Here is a 24,804-nt window from a genome sequence, read left to right as displayed (position 1 = left end):
ATGCTTCCTTAGCCGAAACACCCACTGGGGAAGAATTTGTCACCAATACTTCCAGCAGCACGACCCTGCAGCCCTGCCTGGAAGCTCAGCAAACTGCAGGGCAGGGGGGAAGAGGGCAGAGGTCTGGTTCAGCGAGGAATGCAACCCCCCTAGCAGACAATGCAAGGAATCCACCATGAAAAACGGAGGGGCTTGAATTCAACAGCACAGCAATGGACACTTATAAAGTTGGCCTCATTTGAATGCCAAAAAAGGCTGAAAATTCAAAGATAGCAAGAGTTATTGATTTGACGGGCTGTTTTCTGGGAACACTGCTTTACATCTGCAGGGCCAGATGTGTTGTCAAGAAAATCAGGCTCCAAATTCTCCACAGATTATTTGGAGGAGGAAAAAAAAAATAGCGAAAAGTAAAATTTTTATTTTCTTGCATAAGAAGCCTTCTTACAGGATTATAAGCCCTATAAGCTACATTACACCTTTTTTTTTTAAGATGGGGTCTCACTGTCTCCCAGACTGAAGTGCAGTGGCACAATCACAGCTCACTGCACCCTCAAACTCCGGGGCTCAAGCAATCCTCCTACCTCAGCCTCCGAGCAGCTGGGACTACAGGTGTGTGTCACCACGCCCAGCTAATTTTTTATTTTTATTTTTAGTTATTGATTGATTGATTGATTGATTTTGGTAGAGACAAGGCTTCACTCTGCTGCCCAGGCTGGTCTTGAACTCCTGGCGCCTTCAAGTGATCCTCCCACCTCAGTCTCACAAAGTGCTGGGATTACAGGCATAAGTCACCATGCCCAGCCAATAAGAAAGCTTCTTATACATCGTTGTTTTTCCTGCTATGTTAAAAACACAAACTCATGTACATAGGTTTGAAGCTGAAACAATCCTTGATACCTCTTCCTGATCTCACCAAGTGACAGTGAAGTGAGATAACCCATCTGGAATCAGGTGGCATGCAACTGCATCTTTGGTATATGAAAGATGAACAGATGAATGGTCAATTGATAGATTAGGTAAACAATAGATATATACAGATAGATTAGAAAGATGATAGATTAATGATAGATTAGGATAAGTAAAACAGATAAGTGATAATAGATATAGAGATGATAGATTAAATAGAGATGATAGATCATAGGTACAGACAGATGTCATATCAAGATAGATATAGACCAGACAGATATATATCAATATATAGATAGAGTAGATAAATGATAGGTAGGTAGGGAAATAGATAGATGGTAGATTTGGTAGACGATCATTTCGTAAGCTTCTGGAGGCCACCTGGCTATAGAATTCACCTATCCCAGGTCATGCTAGATAGATAAATATATATTAATAGATAGATAGAGATAGATGATAAAAAGATAAAGATGGATACAGACAGGTGTGAGAGAGAGAGAGAGGGAGATCTTTTCACACGTGTTCCAAAGGTGTCACAATGATTACTTTTAAACAGTATGGCACAAAAAAACTAACTTTTTCCATAGTCGTAAGACATAAGAATTGATTGTCTCCATTTTACAGATGTGGAAATAGCCATCTAGAAACACATTAGGATGATCACTCTCAGACAGAAAGCACTAGAAAGGGAAGTTAAACTTAGATCTGATTCTTGGAGCGCTCCCATCCTGTCCTGTTGAGTTACTTACAATCCCATCCTCTGAAGCCTCGTCCAATAAACCGTGCCCAGCTGTGGGAGCGGGGCTGGGAAGGAGGTGAATGGCTGCCTTAAGAGTCCGTGATTCTATGTTATTATCAGGCCCTTTTGATTTTTGTCTCACAGCCTCCCCACAAGGAAAGATTCCAGTCCTGACCTATCATTAGAGAGTGATTAGGTCATAAACACTACAGATTCAACTTAAAGACAGTAGGGTTTTCTCAGGGAAACCAGCACAGCAGGTGGCCACAGGCTGGGGACAGCAGTCCACATTCCAGTTCCCCTCTGCCCCCGGCACCCACCCTGTCCCACCAGCCAGCCCTGCTCCTGCTCATCACCACTTACTCCAAGTCCTAACCAGTGCCCTTTTAGGGAATTAGCCAAGTAAAACCTTCCCGAACACCAAGGACAGCAACTGAAGGAGGAGGCTCTTTCTGGCGACAATTAGCTCAGCCCCTCCATGGTTAAGCTTCTGGGGAGCATCTGGCTGTAGACTCCACCCTGGCCAGATAGCAACAGTGTGATCCCACTCCCTTCGTGAAGAGGACAGGACAAAGCAGGGAGCAGAGGGCAGCTTTGGGTTTCAGAAAATCTTGGCAGACATTCATTCGGTTTCAACAGAAGTCCAACTATCAGAACAAGCACTGGGATCCATGATTCTTAATCCCAGCTATCACCTTGAGGCTTTCAAAACGACCAATGCCAGGCCCACCTAGAACAATTAAGTCAGAAGGTCTGGTCTCTGCATTTTGTTACAACTCCCCAGGGGATTCTAATGTGCAGTCAAGGTTTTTAAACCACTGCCCTAGTTCATTGCAAAATTCTCTTCACTGGACAGCAGCCTCAGCCACCGCGACCCAACCCCCAGCAACATCCTCTCTGTCATTAGGGGGAACACTTAGTCATATTCAAAGAAAGCTACCTCCCAAATGGGTTAACCAGAAAGAACTCTAATTTCTACTCACTGTCACTCCCCTTTATCATTACCATGGCAGTTAAGATGCTCTAAAAGCAAGGAATTTAAGCAAATGGCTTCACCCAACAATCACAGAGAGTCAAAGACAGAACACTCAAAACCCAAAGAAATCAGTAATCACTTCTTAAGAAGAAAGAGAAAGGTCAGCTTGGGGAGGAAGAGGAAAAAAAAAGGGAGAAACAGCCCTTAATGGGTGACTTGGGGTCAGAGCCATGGATAGTTAAGTCAGAAAACACAAATCCCTTGGCCACCCACAGTCAATCTTCCCTTTAAAACTAATGTACCGGCCGGGCACAGTGGGACATGCCTGTAATCCCAGCACTTTGGGAGGCCGAGGCGGGTGGATCACCTGAGGTCAGGAGTTCGTGACCAGCCTAACTAACATGGTGAAACCCCATTTCTACTAAATACAAAAAAATTAGCTGGGCACGTTGGTGCATGCCTGTAATCCAAGCTACTTGAGAGGCTGAGACAGGAGAATGGCTTGTACCTGGGAGGTGGAGGTTGCAGTGAGCCGAGACTGCGCCATTGCACTCTAGCCTGGGCAACAAGGGCAAAACTCCGTCTTAATGAAAAAAAAAAAAAAAAAAAAAAACTAATGCACCAAACAGGCACAGTGGCTCGCGCCTGTAATCCCAGCACTTTGGGAGGCCAAGGCAGGAGGATCAACGGAGGCCAAGAGTTCATGACCAGCCTGGGCAACATAGCAAGACCCCATCTCTACTAACAAGTAAAAAATTAGCCGGGTGTAGTGGTGCACACCTACAGTCCCAACTACTGGGACAAGAGGATTGTCTCAACCTAGATGTTCAAAGCCGCAGTGAGCTATGATCGCAACACTGCACTACAGCCTGGGTGATAGAGTGAGACACCGTTTCTAAAAAATAAATAAATAAAACTCTCTGCACCATTAATTTTTTTAAAAAGGGCAGAATGCTCACCTATTATGGGCTGTCATAAAAAGCTAAGAAAACCAACCCAAACCTAGGCAGGGAAAATGAAACAGGTGCTCTACCCTGGTTCCTGTCTTGAACAGAGAGAGGGATATTAAATGAAACTACTAAAAACTTACAGTGTGGTTAGGTGTTTTCTTAAGCGACTCCGTGGGTATATGCCTGCTTACTAAACACCCTTTCCCCTACAACTCAACACGGAGGCTACACCAGGACCAATCGCATTGCAAGCTTTGCAGGGGAGGTGGGCAGAGAGGGAGGCAGTGCCAGGATGGGGTGGTTTCCATCCTGTGCTTCCCCAAGCTCTGGGATTCTCCAGAGGCAGAGGGGCTGCCATGGGGGGATGACAAAGAGAAAGCGGAGAGGATCTGGACTCCCCCACAGCCCACCTGCCACTCACCATTCCAACCAGAGCAGTTCTGCATTCATCAGTCTCATGTCTCAGGTGGAGGGGGTTCCACGCAAGGTTTCACATGAGAAAGGGTTGCCCCGGGACAACAATGCTAAAGCTATCGTGAGCAGAAGGAGTAACGGGTCTGGCTCCCATCAGACTCATTGGGCAGCTTCTCCGGCTGCCCCCACAGCCAGCTCCGGGCATGCAGGGGCCTTAGAAAAATGGAGAGGCCACGATCGCTGTCCTCAGAAGTCTCTGCCCAACTCACTCAGCCAGGACATAGGACAAGGGCACACTTAGACACATGTGTGTCGTGGAAGCTTTCATCTAGCAATAAGGAACCCTGAGACCCGACCACTGAATGACTGACCCTCACATCCAAAGGTCAGGCAGAACTTGCTGGAGCCTAGCATTCCCATGGGCCCCACCTCCACTCCCGGTTCCAGCTGTCAATCAGGCCAGCAGGATCGACAGGAAGTTCCCAACAGTCTGTGTGACCCAGCTCTAGGGCAAGTCAGAGACTAGGCTCTGGGAAACCCCCAGTGCTGTGACTCTCCATGTAAAACACCCATAGGCAGAGTAGGAACTGGGATGAGGGCACCTGAAGGGGTGGAAGATCACCGCCCCAGTGAGTCAGGCTCTTTTCCAGCACTGTACCTGCCAGCTCCCAGGGCCAGGTAGGGGCAAGAAACCCTGGGACAGTATGATAACTGCCACAATGTCCACGAAACAGAGTCTAGACACCCACTTGGGTATGCCCTTGCTTCTGGAAGGGCCTAGAAGTTCCTAACCCCCACAGGCCTACCCAGCCTACCTGGCTAGCCCAACCCAATGACTCCCTTCACAAGAAAAGCATTCGGTAAAGTGTGCGTGCTGGACCTTTGGGAAGAGCTGTGCTGTCTCTGAGGATGCTCCGTCATCCTTCGCCTGTACCGCACCAGGCATTAGGAGATCCCTCCGCTCTGCTCAGTGCCAGGCATGAGATCAGCCCAAACTATGCCAAGGGGGTGGATGGATTCTTCCAGTCCAGCCATTCAAGGCCGAGATTCACGCAGTGACACCTGAGTGGACCCAGGCCCCCGGCGTCTGCTTGCAGAGGGCACCCGTGTCCTTAGGAGAAATGTGTGACCTCAACCATGTGGAGACTGAGGGGATGAGGGGAGGAGCACAGAGACCCAGCCCACACCAATGGCCCATTGGATAACGTGGCTTTCTAATCGCCAGGCCACAGGCAGATTTTGTGGCAACAACTTTGGTCCTGGACTTTGAAACTTGGGTCTGATGTGGTCGGGCGCTTTTGTAAACACTTTCTAACCCGAGTCAAATGAGTGCTGCAAAGGGAATAATCAAAGTATCAATTACAGACACATCCATATTACAGTGTGTGCATGCGTTCACATATGTGTACTCGCCATAAGGAGGGAGCAACCCACATGCCACATGGATGAACAAATGACAAGCCGTGGATGTACCGCAGTGACATTCAGGAGCCACGTCCCTTCAGGAAGCCACCTCACCTTCCTGCCAGCCCTCCTGCCTCCATGGGGAGGCTCAGTAGGAAGAGCCGGGACAAGCCCAAGGCACTTGGGGGAATGACTGCTGGGTCCACTGTGGTGCTGGGACCATGTGATTTCTCCATGTTGTGACCCTCTGTACTTGGAGAGCAGGCTTTCTCACAAGAGGACCAATGAGAGAGCTGCTGTTCCCACCCTCTTCTGAAGAACAGCCCGGACAGAGGGAGCTGTCCCATCCACAACCACAGGCCATGCCTGGGCTCTCGGCTTCCCCTTTCTGCCACCCTCCCCCACCATGACCAGATCTGACCACAGGGACTCAGGGAGCTGGGGCTGCAGAGGGAGCCACTGCTGAGCAAGCGACAGCTTCCATCAGGGTGAACACAGTCCACGTCGGATACCTAAACCCTCCTCCCTCCTTGTGACACTAAGTCTCTTGGCATCACTCAGAGGAAGCAGGATATCAAGTATCGTCAGTGTATTCAGTCATTCATTCATTCACTCACTCATTCATTCACCCATGGGCATTAACAGAGTGCCTCTGAGGAGTGAGGCTGCCCAGGCGGCAGGAAATAGGAAAATGTAAGAGACAGAGGGGCCTTGATTGAACCACACGCAAGGCTGAATGCCACCTGGGCTGTGGGATAAAAGCCCAATGTTTGCGAAGAGGCCACACAGCAGCCACAGATCACAGGAGGAGATCAGTGAATGGGAAGCACCCAGGCTGGGCCACCAAGGGTGATGAAGCTTCTAGAAGCAGGGAAAGAAAGGGAGGGCATCCCTGGCTGAGATGACAATGCAAGTCTGGGCTGGGGCAGCAGGAATAGGCCACGTCGTGGAGGGTTCTGACACTTGGGCTGATTCTCTGAGCAAGAGGGAGTCACTGAAGGCTTCAGAGGAAGAAGGCAGCACAATGAAAGCTGCACCAGAAAAACAGCCTGGCGAGAGGCAGGAGGTGGGGGACAGACAGCAAGACTCCTCAGAGGACAGGGCCAAAATCCAGGAAGAGGTGACCAAAGTCAAATCCGTGTGGGTAAGGGAATGAGTGCAAGAGGTAACACAGAGATGAAAGCAACTCAAGGCAGCACGAGGACATGAAGATGCTAGGATGACTCTGCAGATACCGCCAGCACAACCTCCAGCGAGCCCTCTCCAGGACTGGGCACCGGAAAAGCGGCAAGGAACAGACAGGGAGTCCAACTGGGGACAGTTGGATGGAGGTGCCTGATGCATATCCAGGGAGCCACAGCCAGGGGAGAAGTGACAAGGCTGGTACTCAGGAGGGAGGGCCCCTTCCAGCCCTGCGGCGGCAGCACCTCCCCTCCTCCTCCCTGCTAGAGTCCAGTCCCCATCTCTGCTGTGCGGTGCTACCCAGGGACCAGGAAGCCTGCTGGGTATGTTGTGCCTGAGGGTGCACCTCCTCTAGGGAGAGCCTGGAGTTCAGGTGAGCAGAAATGACATTCAGAGCAGTGGTTCCCAAGCCCTGGAGATCCAGAGTGTGCAGATCTGGCATGGACCCCTGAAAGTCATGCTTTCAAAAAGTTCCCCAAGCACCAGATTCGAATACAGAGTCACAGACCCCACCAGCAGATTTGCTACTTTAACCAGGTAAGGTGGGACCCAGGAAGTGTAATGTTTCAAGATGCAGCCCCCAGAAGCAACACACAAAGTACACAGTCTGCCAGCCACGCCTAGACAGCGCCTGCTCTCAGTGAATGCTCAGGTCAAGCCCTGTGGCAGCTCAGCCTGTTTCTCCGGCCGTGCGGGGGAGAGGAGAGCTCAGTGTACAAGAGATGGGAGGGTGCCAGTACCCAGCAAGGATGGAATGACAATAGCTACCACGTGGTAGTGCTCACTACTGGGCAGATGCTGTTGTGATGCCACCACAGTCCACCTTTGTCAAAACTTGCCCCATTTTGCAGATGAGGCCACTGAGGCTGAGAGCAAAGGTGGCCCCAGGGCAAGCGGTGAGGCCAGAGCTACAGGTGTATGTTCCACACCTGGCCACCTGCACCGACGCACAGGGTAAGTGTTGGCAAGTCATGTCTGTCCTTCCGGCCTCAGTCTTCCCCTCTATAAAATAGAGGTAACTGTTCCCAGCTGCTTCCTAGAAACTCTGAGATCCTGAACTCAAATGACCATGAAGGCCCTGGGAAGTCCGTAGGGTTTTCCCCAAGCAGCAATGCCGCCGCCCCCGCAACCCCTCAGCCGGTCTGGATGCCGCCTGCAGGGTATGTCTGCAGTCTCTGCCCACCCACCACTGGGTGGAAAGGGCAAAGGGCGTTCCCCCTGCTCCACACTGAGTCCGCCTCATAAAGATCTCATTGTGTGATTCTCAATAGCAGGCTCTGTTTAATGGCAATAATATTATCTTCTGCTGCTGACATGCCATCTCCTTTTTTAAACCGAGAATATTTGGCTGTGTTTTCCTCTACACGCGGCGCCATTTCAGACAGAAAGGAGTCTCCAGGGCCTGTGACCTGGGAAACACAGAGCCAGCAGGGAGGCAGGCGAGGATTTACCCGTGAGGGCAGGTGACATGGTGACATGGTCTGGAGAAGGCCAGAAAGCCAGGAGGGTGGAGTGCCCAGGGGCGGGGCGGCAGGGAGTTGGGAGGAAGAGGGAGATTTTTGTACCAATTCACTTCAATTGTTTATTTCAGCAAGCAGCAGTGGGCCTGTGAAGTTTTCAAAGTGCCCCAAGCATTTCTTTCTGGACTCAATATATTAAATCAAAGAAAGCAGCAGGTCTTAGGTGCCAATGAAGTGGCATTAAGCTATTTCTCTTTGCAAGGCCTCCTTCTCTGTGAAGCAAATCCCAGCCACTCACTCACTTAAAGCAATGCAGAACGTCTGGTCAGCAAACAGAAAAAGGATAAAAATTCCTCAGTTCCTCACCTGTATTATTACCATTCCCTCCCCCGGGGAAAGGCAGGCTAGCAGAAATTCTACAGAGGTCAGTAACCATAGGTGGTTATTTGCAAAAGTAGTTAGTACTTTTCTCAGGCTATAAAAGCAATGGCATTTGGGGGTCACAATGCTAACCATACACTGCCCCCTCTGATGACTTTTATTCCTTGAGGTTCACTCATTGGATGCCCCACTCTATAGCCAGATCGCATCACACAGCCTCCGTGCAAATGCCATAGCATTCTGGCCAAGGAAGCAGAGCAGGCGGTCAGACTCCTCACTCCCCTTTCCGGACCACCTGCCCATAAGGCCATCTGCTGACTCTTCTGAGCTCCCTGGGCCAGGTGCTGCACTCAGAGGGGGATGTCCCTCGTCCCTAAACAGAAGGAACCCATCTGGATGAATGGAAAAAAGGCTACAGCCGCTGAGGGGGAAGACGAAAGAGAAATTCAGGGTGGTGGCAAGAAGGTGATGCTCCTGTGGTGGGGAAGGGAAGGCAGGAAAGACTCAAAAACAAGAGTGGGGGCCAAAGCGCAGGGCGAGCGTGTGGAGGGAAGAGGCAGACCCAGGAACGCAGGACAGGAGATGGTGGGCTGAGGGGTTCTTTCCAGCAAGTGTGAGAGAAAACAGGGCCTTTCTGTATCTGCTGAGCAACGTGTACTTGATGACAGGCAAAATCTCTCTGAGTTTCAGTGAGAGTTTCAGTGAATCGCCGAATGTAGGGGGCTGGAAAGGACTTCCAGGGTCATGTAGCGCAAATCCCTCACTGCAGACGCACAGCTAGAACATAGAGTAGGGTAGTGACTCAAGGTCACACGGCAAGTCGGTGTCAGAAGGGGGCCAGCACTCCAGACTCCTAACGCCTGGCTGGGGGCATTTCCCTCTCCAATGATAGATGACACTGACCATTCACTCGAGAATTTTTTTGTTTGTTTTTTTTTGGAGACGGAGTCTCACTCTATTGCTCAGGATAGAGTGCAGTGGTGCAATCTCAGCTCCCTGCAACCTCCGCCTCCCAGGTTCAAAGATTCTCCTGCCTCAGCCTCTCAAGTAGCTGGGACTCCAGGAGCATGCCACCATGCCTAGCTAATTTTTCTGTTTGTAGTAGATTCGCCATATTGGCCAGGCTAGTCTCAAATTCCTGATCTCAAGTGATCTACCCACCTCAGGCTCCCAAAGTGCTGGAATTACAGGCATGAACCATGGCGCCCAGCCAGAGAAATATTGTTTTTAATGGCTTATTGACTGTCTGTGACCAATCCAGGGGCCTGCAGGGTCTCCCTGTGAACTCCAAACTGAGGCAGATGATCACCCTGACTTGGCCTTCCTGGTTGACACCCGAACAGTCTAAGCTTCTCCAAGTTCAAGGGTTTCTCCACAATCCGCGCTGGAGGAGAGGCAGAAACGCCCACAGGTGCCAGTGATTCCCCAGCAACTGACAAGGTGCAGGCTCTGCTCTCCCTAGGTGTGCATGAAAACTCCCCCCGACATCCCTGGAACATGGCACCCACTAGGTTAAAGGGCAACATGTGCAGCAAGACACAAGTCGCAAGGCTTACACTTGGAGGCTTTTCTCAGTGGTGCCAAGAAAGCTGAAACAGGAGAGAGCTGTTCCTGATGCTTCAGACCCTGAGGGCCAGGACAGAGAGAATGCCAGAGGATGAGTTGTGATTTAAAATGCGGGGGAACTCAGACTAGGAGGGGATGGCAGGGCAACATTCCTCTAGCTCAGGCAAGATAGAAAAGAAGCTTCCAGATAGACCCCAAAGCCACAAGCAAAAAGACCACCACTCGGAAAAATAACCAGTAAGAAAGGTTTTTCTATAGCAGAAACAGCTAAGTTCTTTCTACTTAGACCCTCTTCTGAATTGAACTGCTATCTTTTCATATATGACAGACTCCACGTTGACTGTCACTCTTGGATGCAATCTGTTTTTTAAAATATGTATCTGACGGGCCACTATGCAGCTTGCCCACCTCCTCAAAAACAAAATGACATTTTTCAAAAGGACAATCAGTGGGCATGCTGGAATCTAGCAGTTCACAAGCAAACTCTTAATATTATGTGTGCTGTGTCACAGTGCTGTGAATACAGTTCAGATTTAGTTAAACAAAAAGCACAAAGCGGCCAGGCACGGTGGCTCATGCCTGTAACCCCAGCACTTTGGGAGGCCGAGGCAGGCAGATCACCTGAGGTCGGGAGTTCGAGACCAGCCTGACTAACATGGAAGACCCCCGTCTCTACTAAAAATACAAAATTAACCAAGCGTGGGGGTGCATGCCTGTAGTCCTGGCTACTCAGGTGGCTGAGCCAGGAGAATCACTTGAACCGGGGAGGCAGAGGTTGCAGTGAGCCCAGATTGCACCATTGCACTCCAGCCTGGGCAACAAGAGAGAAACTCTGTCTCAAAAAAAAAAAGCACAAAGCCCTTGGAGCAATACGTAAGGGGCACCCAGCTGTGGGTGTCAGCAATTTTCATATCTAAAAGACAATTACCTGTGGGTCCCCCTCCAGACAGGGCTGCCCAATTCCTTTTATGTTAAACTCAGCCTAGAGAGTATCGCCTCCATTTGATTTTCATATCAGAGGAACAGGAGTTCCTGCTTCAGCATTTCATTTGTTGCAGCCCATCCTCATCCTAAAAAGAAGCACTCTTAGGAATTTTTCTGAAAATCTCAATCAAATACTTATGCTCAATGGCTTAAAGTTGGTGGCATTGAAGATGACTTCAAATGCCGTGTTTTCAAAACCAAATCACATTCTAGGGTCAAGGAAGACAAAAGTCCACATGGAGAGAAAGCAAGAAGTCATTCATCTTACCAAACTCCTTAGAACCATATTCTCTAGTTCAATGGGAGAACTTAAAATTTCACAGAAAATGAGCATAAATAAATAAGACAAATGGTTAACACATCCTCACCCCCTTATTTGGTAGATTGAACTGTGGCTCAGGACAGCAAGTTTTAGAAGGAGAGAATCAAACAACACAGACTTATTTGCAAACTCTCACACTTCCTAAGCACTACAATGATGATTTTTAAGCTTCTTACTGATCATGGTGGTTCCCCCAGCCAGGGCCGCCTTGGTTCCTTGGAAGAAATCATCAGCAGACGTCATTCCCTGATCAGGCATCTGGAAACGAGTGTGGACGTCAATTCCTCCGGGGATCACCATCCGGGAGTGGGCCTCGATGGTCTTCACTCCTCCTGGCACAATCAGATTTTCTCCTATTTGCCTAAATAAACAGGATTGGTGATAAGGGTTGTAAATGAAACGTGGACTCAAATGGGATCTGACAGCTACTTTCACTAACCTATAAACTATCCTCCGCTCTGTGCCATGGGCTTTTCAGATCATTGTTATGATTCATAATAAAACACTATATACTCCTACCCCCCAGCAAGAGGCAATGCAGAGTATACTAGAAAGCAAAAGTTAAATAAGGCACCAGAGGCCCCACTCAAAGACGTTTTGTTCCCAAAAAACCCCCTAAGATCAAATGATAACAAGGCCCCAAGATATTTCTAAGAACTGTCATTAAACTTTCTTTACAGCACTTGCAATTGAGCTAATTATCCTATAGCAATTTTCTCCAGACCTGGCCGTACTTTCCAAACATTTATTTTTATCATATCCTTTTCACCAGAGGGAAAATAGGGGTGGAAGGATGAGGTAGAACAAAACAAAGCAAAAAAAAAAAAAAGTGAACACTATGATTGCAATGATTTAAAATTTTGGAAGTGTGTGTTCAGTTATTCAGATAATGAAAAAGCTAACAGCTGAAATATAATTTTAAAAGGCAGAAAAATGAATATTCATTATGTTGGGAGACATGATTCATTTCCAACTTTTAAAAAATATTTTTATATCTTTCTACCAATTTTTTAAAAGGAATATTAATCTAGGAGAAGTTGATAAAGTTCTAGAACAAATTGGTGATGAGTAAAAATAGCACACAGGCCTGCACACTTCTGGGCCAGTGTCGTTCTACCAGACCAGATCGTGCCATCTTATAATTGGGGGAAAATGGAACATCAAAGTCATGGCATTTGAGAGCCTGGAGCTGAGACTGTCACAGCAAACACACATGGAGAAAACATTAAACGTGGAAATGTTAAAATCTATTTTAGGTTCATAAATCTGGGTGTGAGCTCCCAGGCAACAGTCACAGCCACTCCAGTTTTCCACTCCTCTGGACCGGTTTACAGCTATCCCTTGATGAATGCTGCTTATTTAAAAGCTGTCACTGGCTGCAGTGTTTGTCTTCAAACAGATGTGCTATTTCTCCAGAGCCCCGGGAGCTACCCCAGTAGAAAGGGCAGGCAGATACTGGGATGAACTCAGCTTCCTTAACCCTCTGGTGTCCAAAAATACCCAAACTCAGGAACTACCCTGTTGCTTCTCCTTTGTAACATTAACACAATAAACACAAGGGCAGTCTTATTTGCACTAGTTGCCACTTAGAATAAAACCTAAAATTCCCTCAGGATTTAGGCAGTAATTTGTCTGTATTACTTAGTAATTAACTTGGTATCTTTCTTTGGCCCCTCCAACTTGGATTCTTAATGAAGAAAGCAGACGTGCTGTCTCAATAGAGGAGACTGTCTTTCACATTTGCGTCCTTTGGGCAATTCAACCCAAACAATGACATTCTAGGCAAAACTTTAATATATTCAACATATCACAAACCAAGTATTTGAGCTGGCAACAGAAAGATATCATATCACCTCAGTTAAAAATAGTAAATTACATAATACCTAATGCAACGGGTGTACATTAATTGTTGCTTTGAATTCCCTAAATTTGAGTTTTCAAATTCACTAATTACCACCAATCAAAACCAGTTTAAAACAGATACTAAGTTAGTCACTCTCTGATGTTCCTGAAGTTTGATACTTTGGATGCGAATGGTATCTAATACTTGGGAAGCCTGGAAAGTGTTCAAATACATCTGTATATCATGAGTTACACTTACTTGATCAACCCATCTTCCATGTATATGTCTGCATAGAACGACTGGTCATCATTAACAATTTTACCTCCTTTGATCAGAAGACGATCGCTCTGAAACAAAGAGGCAGTAAGGTCACAACGCGTAACTGACCTATGAGAAACAGGTGATAAGATATGTGAGCTAAGGATACATTTTCACTGTTCAAAAGTGATGTTCAAAATAAGCCCATTTTGGAAAGGTTCAGTGACAAAGGTAAGCCTGTGGCAACCTATTCATCACCTGATGAGTCAGAACACACAGGGACAGCTTATCCTAGATAAACGAACCATCTCTTTCAATTAGACCTTGGACTCCAAAGAAAAAAAAAAAAAAGCAGTGAAAATTATTTCATATAAAGAAGATAGGGCCGGGCACGGTGGCTCATGCCTGTAATCCCAGCACTTTGGGAGGCCAAGATGGGCGGATCACCTGAGGTCAGGAGTTTGAGACCAGCCTGGCCAACATGGTGAAACCCCGTCTCTATAAAAAATACAAAAAATGGGCTGGGCATGGTGGTGGGCACCTGTAATCCCAGCTACTCGGGAGGCTGAGGCAGGAGAATTGCTTGAAGCAGCAGGCGGAGGTTGTAGTGAACCGAGATCGCGTCACTGCACTCCAGCCTGGGTTATACAACAAGACTCCAACTCAAAAAAAAAAAAAAAAGAAGACAGTACTTTTTAAAATGGCTTTTGGCTAAACCTCAATTTAAAAACAAACAACAACAACAAAAACCACCTACATATAGGAAAGCCATGTCTTGGAAAGACTATGTCAAGCAAGCACAATTGACCAAAAAGTCTGCTGTCACGGGATATACCACACAAATACACTGGGTTCAACCATAGCAAGGTTTCCATTCAATATGTCCTTTATATTTGCATTTATCTTTGAGGTAAATCACAGCAAGTATAGCAAAAAGGGAGGGAAAAGACTACAAAAAATACGCCATTTATGCCATTTTAACTAGGCTGTTAAGAAAAAGGTAAACTCCCACGAATAAGTACCTGAGATAGCAAATTCTAAGATGCAATGCACTACAGATTGCTGATGCACTTATATTTTAACCGGTGATATTTATGCTAAAAAATAAAGGACAAGCAGCAGATAAAGTCTGAGAATGTGACAGAAATGCTACGTTATGACTCATCGTTATTGCAAATGCTGCTGATGGAAGGAATGCTGGCATCAAGTGTTCAGTAAATATGCACCTGTATTATACAGAATGGGCTTAAACCTGGGGAGCTGAACCATACATTGCCCTTTTAATATGCAACACATTTCAAAGAATGACATTCTTTTGGCAATAGTTAACTCAAAATTCAGTTACAAAACAATATTCTCAGCAAGTGCTATCTCTCTTTAGCAGCTACCAAGAAAAGGAAATCATAGAAAATCTTTAAAAAAGAGAGAAGCTACTAGAGAGCAAGGAAAAAAATAATTTTACACATAAATACACACACCTTGGTTCAGAAAGTATTTATTGTCTCTCTAACATACTGAAAACCAATAAGATCATTTTAATTTTGTACACTGCAGGGTCCTTGATCCTCACGTAGACTTTGGAAAGTCAAAGGAGAATAGCCAACAATAATTCCTGCACCTGTATAAGGTAAGTGTAAAGACCTTTACAAAGCCGTGCACATCATGACATCAGAGCCTCGAAAGAAATCTGTGAGGTGGATGAGGCCAGGTTCTATTCCCATGACACATAAGGAAACTGAGGCTCAGAGAGGTTAGGCCACTTGCCCAGGTCACTCAAATCAGTGCACTTGTCCTCTGTCTACAATGATCTCCACTTCTCTCCCAGATCTCTAAGCTTCCATGGAATAAATATCACCTGGAAGGCAAGGAGAGGCCTCGCCCTTCACCTCCTGCCTCCACAGTCACTGTGGTACCTGCCCCAGCCATCACTGCGAATACCCCAAGCCAACATGATGCCAAGAAAAAAAGTGAAACACCACACCCCCGTTCACTCTAGTGCCTTCCAGAAGGCTCTTACATAAGAGGCTGCCAGTGGTGAGGGAGGGAGGAATACCATGCTATAGGTCCTATGATAATGCAACCAGATCTTTTAAAGGGTGTTGGCGGGGGGGGGGGGGGGGGGGGGCACTCTTTGAAAAAAAAAAAAAAAGTCTTGTTGCTCGTTTGCTTTTCATTTTTTTTTCTCCCCACACTGTCAAAATGAAGCTGCCTTGTTCATTCACGAAGACAGCAAATTATTTGAGGCTTGCTGCAAATCTGCTTTCCATCCTCCCTCCCCAGAGTCACCACTCCTTCCTCCAGCACAGTGAACACACAAGGGTGGGTGCCCCGTGCCCGACCCTTTAGGATCTTGGGTCTTTTGCCTTCAAGAAGAAGCTAGCGCCCTTCTTCAGATCATCCTAGAAAATCCTCCGAGCACACGCCCCCTCCTCTATGCATTTGCTCCCCTTCTCTCTCCTGCGGATGGGTGTGCCCTTGTGCACGGAGAGGAAGCCGGGGTGCCCATGGCTGAAGAGAAAACCAGAACCAAAGAGCGTCCTTATATCCAGCCCTAAAAACACATCCTGACTGTTTTAAAAGACTCTTTCGATCTCTGCCTCAGTCCTAGGTTCTACCCGGGAATCAGCTGGCCGGTTGCAATTGCACATCCTTATATAACAATGAATTTCCCTGGCGTTCCCCCCTCCCTGGGATTTCACTGGGGATGGAAAGAATAGGACGAACGAATTTTTCCAGGAAAAGATGGGGAGAGGGCGGGAGCAGGAGAGGGGCGGGAGCAGGGGAGAGGTGGGAGCAAGACTGGTGCTGATCTCTGAGGCATCGCTAATTCACGGCACAGACGTTTTCCCCGTGGTTTGCAAACCAACAAGTCCAGGCCCCAGCACTGCGCCGAGCCCTCCGGCCGCCGCGATCATTGTCTGGCCGGGGCCGGGCCATCTGCTCCCGCGTCGCGCAGCGCCATTAGCGCCCGGCCGCTCGCCGCGGTCCCCGCGCCCACCCTGCAGTCCGCTTTGTATGCACCAACACGGACGCCTCCTGAGCGGCAGAAGGGGCGGAAAAGAGACGTGAAAACGAGCCCGAATCCCTGCCAGGGCCCCAGCCCCGAACTACAGGGCGAGAAAACCGGGGGGGGGGGCACCCAAAACCGGTTCCTGGCCAACAAGAAGCCCCCGCCTTGCCCCCCGCCTTCCTCCTCTGCTCATCACCTCGTCCCTGTTTTTCCTTCCCGTTTCCACACCATTCCGGTACACCCTGCCCTTTTCAGCATCCCTCTGCTGTCATTACGCCTTAGGGCTCAAACCCGCTCCTTTTTCCAAGGACCCGGAGAAGGCTCCAGAAAGCCCTTTTTGGGTGGGGGCGGAAGACCCGGGGAGGATCCAAGTCCCCATCTCCCCACCGCTGCTGGAGGAGTCCAGCCTCGCAGCACGCAGCCCAGAGAACAATATCCGAGCTCCAGGCATGCATATTCAATCTGGCATCCATTTGCTTGCACCCCGCAGGCCGACGCTGCAGCATCTCGCACTGACAATAAAAGATAGACCGGGTCTGGCGCGCTACCTAAGGCTTACCTTCGTGCACTCGCGCTCCTGTTTAACGCCTTGCAAACGATGCGACTTCTAATTCTGGATCACTGCATCTCCCACAACCACCACCACCATCACCATCGCCTCCGTTAGCAACAGAAAGGAAAAAAAAAGTTCGGTCCCTCTCCTTTCCCCTCCTTTTTAAAAATTCCTTAGACCTTCTGTGCTACAAAAGGTGGCTGGCCGACCGCAGATTTCCCAAGTACCAAACTCACCGTGATGCGTGGAATATTTTTCTTCCCCTGATAAGACATCTCTCTCCTGGGAAAAAATTAATTTCAAGAGGGCAGATTTAAGGCAAAAATTGCCGGGAAGGGGACTTGGGTTTTTTTTGTTTTGTTTTGTTTTTTTCCTTTGCAAGACTGAAAAAGGTGCAACCGCTTCGCTGGTCTTGCTATTAGGAAATTTCAAGAACGTAACGGATGAATGCAATCCTCTGTCTCTCTTTCTTCCTCTCCTCCAACACAGCCCCAGCTAGGGCGGAAAAAAAAGAGAAAGAGAGAGAGAGAGAAGGAGAGAGAGAAACAGGAGGGAAGGGGGTGGAAATAAACTACAGCAATAAAAGCCTCGGTTCAAGTCGGCCACCGTGGCGCATGCGCCGCCAGCCACTCCCTTTCCTCTCAGGCAAAAGCCATCCGCTTCGAGAGAGACGAGCAGCGATTGGCCGCGATCCTGGGATATGCAAATTTAGGCCGGTGGGGCGGGGCGCGGCGCGAGAGCGCGAAATGCGGCAGTGAGCGGCCGGGGGCGGCAGGCGGCGCGAGCGCCCGCGCTGGGAGCGCGCCTTTCGCGCGCTTTCTTCGGGCCGGGGCTGTGGGGACCGGGTTTGGCGGCGGCCCCAGGCGCGGCCTGGGCCACGCGGGGACAATGGAGGGGTGGTCGTCGCGGCCGGGGGGAGGGGCGGGACCCCAAGACGGCGGGGCTTCGGGGCCGCACGCACTCGCCTGCGCGTGCCCCGGTCCCTGCCCGCCTGCGCGCCAATCCGCGGAGGCCGCCGCGGCAGCCCCGCGTGGGGTGACTGCGCCGAGCCAATGGCTTAGCTGGCGGCGAGCGCGCGACTGCACCGCCGGCCGGCGCCGCGCAGCCCGGGAGGATTCCCGGGCCCTCCTCCCCCGCCGTTGCTGGCGCTGAGCTCGCCCGGCCCCCGCCCTGGCGCGGCTGAGGACTGGAACGGCGGCGGGCGGGAACCCGGTGGGGAGGGCCCGGCCACGCCCGGCCCCGGAGAGGGCGGCTGCTTCCCGGGAGCGTCCGGGCCCGGCTCCTGGGGGCGGGGAATGGGCGCGGGCCGAGGGGAGGCTGCAGAGACGGGATCTGGCCCGCGTGGAGGCGCCGGGCTGCAGGAAATGAGAGCCCTGAGGAAACCCTTCCAACTCCGAGCCGGGAAGGAGGCATCCGGGGAAGGCTGCGGGGTATGGGAAACCCCGCCCTGAAACATCCTTTTGTGCCTTCCGGCCGCGAGGAACTTAGTAGGGCGGAGGAATGGGGAGCAGCCGCAGCCCGCCGAGGCCGATGTGGCGCGATCTGAGCTCTGTGCGCCCGCTTTACAGTCACGCCCACCTCGGCCCCCTGAGGGGTGCGTGGGGGCGCAGCGCATTTCGCTGGTGCCTGCAGCGCTGTCGGGGGCAGCTGCTGCGATCCCAGCGCCCCGGGGTCCTGAGGGTTTACAGTGCCAATGGATGGGACCCACACCGCACCGTGGGGCGGAGAGGAGGAGATGAGCTGTGGAGGAGCAAGAAAGGAAGAGTTTATATCCCACAGGCAAGGGAAACTGAGTCTTGGGGAAAACCTACTGAATCGGAGTTAAAATCAAGAGTGTCCTGACTGCCCAGGCAGAGCCTTGTCACTTTAAACGGCACTCAAGGCCCCTTCGTGGCCCTAGCAATTGAGCAGGCCTGGGACCCCTTAGCTTTGCCTGTCCAAGCCATGCTGGGATGCTCTAACTTCAGGGTCCGTGGGAAAGAAAAACGCTGATCCAGTTGATCCTCAGGAATCTACCGAGGCCAACCCCCGTGGGAGGTTGCCCTGACAGGTACAATAACTAAAACATCTGGACCAGCCCTCGTAGCTCTCGGGCTTCTCTGCGTGAGGTCGAAGGATACATAGAATCCCTACGTAATCATGGGCGGGGGGGTGGGGGAAGAAAGAGTATGTAATTGGCTCACACCTGCTCAGCAAAGCTTAGCTAGATAAATACGGAATAATTCGAGCTGCTGTGGGCCTGACTTCCAATCTTTCTGCCCTTCACCACCTTAGCCACTTTAGGGGAATGTCTGTCCTTCCAGACTCAGAGAAGGTGTAAAATTCTCCTTTTCACTCATATCTCTAAAAATCTGAAGTCCCAGAAAGGAGCCATAGGGCACGCACAAAGTTTCACCGCTGGTTAATTCATTCAAGTTCAATTTAGCTGTGCATCTGAAAGAGAAAGTGAAGCACTTCCCCCTCCAGCAATCTGATATGCCGCAAGCAAGGTGAGATGATGTCGGCAAGTATTGCTGTCAACCAGTAATGGTTAAAGTCACGAGTCTGAGAAAGCTTAAAATACGCCTTTCTACTTGGCCTCTCTCTCTACTTGTGAAAAACCAACAGTCAGTCCCAGCTTTGCGGAGGACAGGGCAGTGGAGAGGAGTGTCCTATTAGCTCACAAAAATACTACTTGGCAGGGGAGTAAATAACAAGACTCAAATTAATTTAAAACAAAGTAACCTATAATTATATTGTTTGTATTCTTGTTGTATTCCCTACCCCCGTCCCCGTTGTTTGAGCTTAATGGGTTTAAATATATCTTGTTATTTACCAGTTTACCATAGAATCGTTTGTTTTGTAATAAAAGCTTCCAAGAGCTTGTGTCTGTCTCATTGGCTTCAATTGTATAGCCATTGCTATGAGGTTCTTAGTCCATAATAACTGACGTTTCCACTCGTAAATATCCAAAAATGTAAGGTATAAACTGATTTGTCTGTTCTGACTAGAGCCTAAGAGAGTATTTGGCACATAAAAGATACCAAACAAATGGTTTAAATTGACCGAGGAAGAGAACTGTCTGCAACCTGCATTTCTTACCATATTTACCGTTCAACGCAATGAGGAAAAATAAAAAAGGGCCGAGGAGAATCTTCCACCTGCTTTGCACTGATGAAGGTGAAAAAAAAAAAAAACCCACAGGTAAACAGGCCTCACACTTATACTTCAGAGATCCTTGTAAAAATAAATGAGAGGCTGGGCACAGTGGCTCACACCTGTAATCCCGCACTTTGGGATGCCAAGGCAGGCAGATCAGTTGAGCCCAGGAATTGGAGACCAGCCTCAGCAACATGGAGAAACCCCGTCTCTACAAAAAATACAAATATTAGAGACTAGGCTGGCCAACATGGTGAAACCCCGTCTGTACTAAAAATGCAAAAATCAGACGGGCATGGTGGCTGGGGCCTGTAATCCCAGCCATTCGGGAGGCTGAGGCAGGAGAATCACTTGAATCCGGGAGGCGGAGGTTGCAGTGAGCCAAGATAGCGCCATTGCACTTCAGCCTGGGCAACAAAAGCGAAACTCCATCTCAAAAAAACAAAAACAAACAAATTAGCTGAGTGTGGTGGTGGGCACCTGTGGTCCCAGCTACTGGGGGCAGGGGAAGGTTGGGGCTGAGGCAGAAAGATCAGTTGAGGCTGGGAGGCCAAGGCTTTAATAAGCCATGATCGTGCCACTGCACTCCAGCTTGGGTGACAGAGTGAGACCTTGTCTAAATAAATAAATAAATGTTTCTTATACTTTCTGTAGAAAAACACTCAATGAAAATTTCCTGTAAAATTATGAATCATTATTTGTGAATCTAATATTCGTACCCTTTGTCAGGCATGACTTTTCTGAATTTTTAAACATTAAATTCATGCCAAACATGAGAAAGCAATGTAAAATTGCCTGTTCCGCAATCACAGCCCCTTTCCAAACCTCCACTTTCCCATACATTTCTCCCAGCACCATAAAAGAGCCAGATGCAGTAACTAAATTAGACAATGGTTTAGTGAAATGGTAACATCCCGGGCATTCTGCATGGTGTGCAGGAAGGGAGGATCTGCCTGAGCAGATCCATGAGTGGGAAGAATGCATTTTAACCAGGTGCTGTATCAGAGTCTGATCCCTGTCTTTTCCGCAGCTTCAACTCCCCATCCTGGACACCTACTCTGTCCCCATGCTCAATGGGTGCACGCACACAGTGTCAGAGCAAACTTCTCACTGCCCCTGAAAACAGTGTGCCCTCCCTAATCTACATCTTGCCCTAAGCCGTTCTTTTCCCCTCCCTCCCTCTAAAACAACTGAAATGTTACCTTGTCTATGAAGTTTTCCCCATCCTACCCCCGCAGCCTTAAGCACTCCTTCCTGTGTTCAGCTCTACTATAACACCATCACTCCATAATGACTTGCACATTTCTTCCATCAGGCCATGACTCCTAGAAGCAAAGAGCCCCCTCTTCTCCCAGCTACCAGCGCACTGCCTTGTCTCTGGCAGGTGCCCTTAACATTTGGTGCATAAATAAGTGCCATCATTGCTATGACGAGGACAAAGGTTCTTGCACCAAGGTGAGTTTTAATGTCAAAAAAAAAAAAAAAAATCCCCAATGCAAGCAAGCCTTTCCCTTAGGACTATCACTTTTTTTTTTTTTTTTTTGAGGTGGAGTCTCACTCTGCTGCCCAGGCTGGAGTGCAGTTGCATGATCTTTGCTCACTGCAACCTCTGCCTCCCAGGTTCAAGTGATTCTCCTGCCTCAGCCTCCCGAGTAGCTGGGATTACAGGTGCCCACCACCACGCCCAGGTAATTTTTTTTTTTTTTTTGAGACAGTCTTGCTCTGTTGCCCCAGGCTGTAGTGCAGTGGCGCAATCTCCGCTCACTGCAAGCTCCGCCTTCTGGGTTCACGCCATTCTCCTGCCTCAGCCTCTGAGTAGCTGGGACTACAGGCGCCTACCACCACGCCCAGCTAATTTTTTGTATTTTTTAGTAGAGACAGGGTTTCACCGTGTTTGCCAGGATGGTCTCGATCTCCTGACCTCGTGATCCGCCCACCTCAGCCCCCCAAAGTGCTGGGATTACAGGCGCAAGCCACCGCACCCGGCCACGCCCAGGTACTTTTTGTATTATTAGTAGAGATGGGGGTTTCACCATATTGGCCAGGCTGGTCTCAAACTCCTGACCTCAGGATCTGCCTGCCTCGGCCTCCCAAAGTTCTGGGATTACAGGCGTGAGCCACCACACCCAGTCAGGAATATCACTTTGCCGGGCCTTCCTTCTTGGCAGCCTCCCCTTCTCCAAGCCCCTGAAACTCCAGGAGGACCTAATGTTATTATTAACAGCTTATTATTCTCTGCGGGGCTGTAGCTGCCTAGATTTTAAGCTCCGCCTCCACTAACAAAACTGCTGTGTATCAGCAAGCCTGGTAGAACACGGAGACAGCACCCAATCCTAAAATGAAGGTCGAAGTCATAGAAGATGTCTCTAGTAATTTTTTCTCAATTTCTGAAACTGTCCTTTACTCCATCCTCCCATTATTCTTTGTACATCCGTGTGTGATCCCATTCATCGCAGTAAACCACCTACACAATACAATCCTCACCGACACCATAACTAGGTGAGTGTGATTTTTCTTCCATTCAAGGTTTGAGCTCACAGGGAAGAAAAATTCTTTCAAAAGTCTTACTCATTCCTGGCCAGGCACAGTAGCTCATGCCTGTAATCCCAACACTTGGGTGGCTGAAGTGGGCGGATCACCTGAGATCAGGAGTTCGAGACCATCCTGGCCAACATGGAGAAACCCCATCTCTGCTAAAAATACAAAAACTAGCTGGGCGTGGTAGGGGAATGCCTGTAATCCCAGCTACTCAGGAGGCTGAGGCTGGAAAATCACTTGAACCTGGGAAACGGAGGTTGCAGTGAGCCGAGATTGCGCCTCTGCACTCCAGCTTGGGTGAAAGAGCAAGATTCCTTCTCAAAAACAAACAAAAAAGTCTTACTCATTCCTTATCCTTACAGAGGGCCTGACAAGGCTGGGGGCTCAAGCAGGACTGAATGCAGGGAGGGAGGTATGAGTGGAGGCACCCAGCCAGCCCTTTGCACATGTTTGCATCATCCAGACTGCAGGGAAGTGGGGCTGGGGAGATGCAGACATAACTCCAGTGCCTCGGGCGGCTGTGCTGCTCTCAGTTCCTCAGCATCTGCCCGGAACGTGTTCCCTCCCTGACTAGCCCACTGCTGCTCTTGGTTTCATGTTCCCCTTTGGGGAGCTAGAGTAGCCATTTCTGCTTCTGTGGCGCCCTGGGTCTCTGCGTTAGTGCAATGTTCAGAATTTCACAGAGTAGGGGAACTCCAGAGCAGAAACTGCTGACAAAACAGAGCCCAGAGGTGGCAAAGAAAATCCCCAATGCCCAGAGTGCTGCAATTGGATGCCAAGGGCTGTGGCCTCTAACGCAGCCTGCAGAGAAGGTTGAAATGAATGCAGCAGTAAAGAGAAGGTACTGGAATCCTTCTTTGCCAAAAACAAAGGGCATTGACTAGGACACTTGAGCTGGAAGTGATGCCTTCTTCACTGCAGATGGAATCAGGCAATGACGATCGTTTTCTTTGTGTGTGTAGCTCTGAAGGGTCAGAGACTGTGGATTGGATCGGAACCTGCCCACTGCCTTCCCCTGTGGCTGCATCCTTTTAGCAGCGGTGACGGTGGTGACAAATGAGGGTCAGCAGTGACTGGCCCTCTGAAACAGACGCTGCTTTGGCTAGAACTGTACAGACTGTCGGCCAGCATGGGGGCTCTGCTAGGATTCTGAGGACACATCCTCCCTGCAGGAAGACAAGAAGCTCATCTGTCCAAATCCTGCTGGACAAGAGGGCACAGAGGAAGCATGCACTTCACAGAATCTAGTCGACTCAGGCTTTCTCTTATCCCCAGTTAGCGCACACACCTCCTGAAGAACTCCTGCAATGCCCACCCTGCACCTCATTCTCTGGGTGGCTACAGATTTTCCCTGGGGTCTTTCTATCCCTGATGGGGACAAAGGGCACCTAGCTCAGCCATCGTGCCTCAGGCCTGCCCTCTGGTGGCGAACAAAGAGTGTGCACGTGGTCCCCTGCGTGCTGGTCTCCAAGCCAGGGCAGGGTCTTGGAGATCACTTGTTTCCGTTGGTGTGCCCAAGTACTCCCCTCCATCAGAATCACCCTGGGCCCCAGCTCAGACATCCTGAACAGAATATCCGGAGGTAAGGTCCAGGAAGGTTTTTAAACTAGTGTACTTCTGGACACTTAGCGACAGATCCAGCCCACTCCACCCTCTATTTATAGAAGGAGGAAAACATGGACTAGGAGGAAGGGCTCACTCCCTACCTAGTGAGGGCTCCACTCACCACAGGGCATCACTGGTCTGCTCTTTGTCCAGGGGGAACATTATGAAAGAGTGGTAAATATTATCACTCTCATTCCACTTGTCTGCCTTCTGGAAACAGTACAATCTTCTAAAATATTGTTATGTTGTCAGTGAGGAGGAAATTAACATGTATTGAGCACCTACCATGCTCTAAGCATGGCACTGAGTGCTTTAAATACATCTGCTTTAATCTTCTCCAAAATCCTACTGGGTAAATCTTCAGATCCTCATTTTATAGACGAGGAGAGAAAAGCACAAAGAAACCTCTTGTTCCAGGCCCAGATTCTAATTTGGGTCTGTGTGACCCCAAAGCCCAAGGGGCTAGTTTTTTTTTTTTTTTTTTTTTCCTTTTCTAATACTGAGTCTCACTCTGTTGCCCAGACTGGAGTGCAGTGGCGTGATCTCAGCTCACTGCAGCCTCTGCCTCCTGGGTT

General features: G+C 49.2%; 1 protein-coding gene across 3 annotated transcripts in view; it reads right to left on the bottom strand.

Annotated features, from left to right (window-relative positions):
* The window catches only part of DPYSL2 (dihydropyrimidinase like 2), a 143,581-nt gene that overhangs the window by 62,407 nt on the left and 56,370 nt on the right, over positions 1–24,804 (bottom strand). The window contains exons 1-3 of one of the 3 annotated variants that reach the window (XM_004046806.5): positions 17,185–18,168; positions 13,386–13,474; positions 11,461–11,645 (exon numbers count right to left, since the gene is read on the bottom strand). In XM_004046806.5, the coding sequence (XP_004046854.1) occupies positions 11,461–11,645; positions 13,386–13,474; positions 17,185–17,223 (313 nt within the window). In that variant the 5' untranslated portion in view covers positions 17,224–18,168. Of the gene's footprint in view, positions 1–11,460; positions 11,646–13,385; positions 13,475–16,954; positions 17,119–17,184; positions 18,169–24,804 lie in introns of those variants that run through there. The other 2 variants (XM_019032275.4, XM_004046807.5) reach the window with 2 other exon arrangements.

This window comes from Gorilla gorilla, chromosome 7 (genome assembly GCF_029281585.2).
Source record: "Gorilla gorilla gorilla isolate KB3781 chromosome 7, NHGRI_mGorGor1-v2.1_pri, whole genome shotgun sequence".
NCBI classification, from domain to species: Eukaryota; Metazoa; Chordata; class Mammalia; order Primates; family Hominidae; genus Gorilla; species Gorilla gorilla.
The sequence above is the reverse complement of the archived record's forward strand: the minus strand, read 5'-3'. Positions and strand labels throughout refer to the sequence as shown.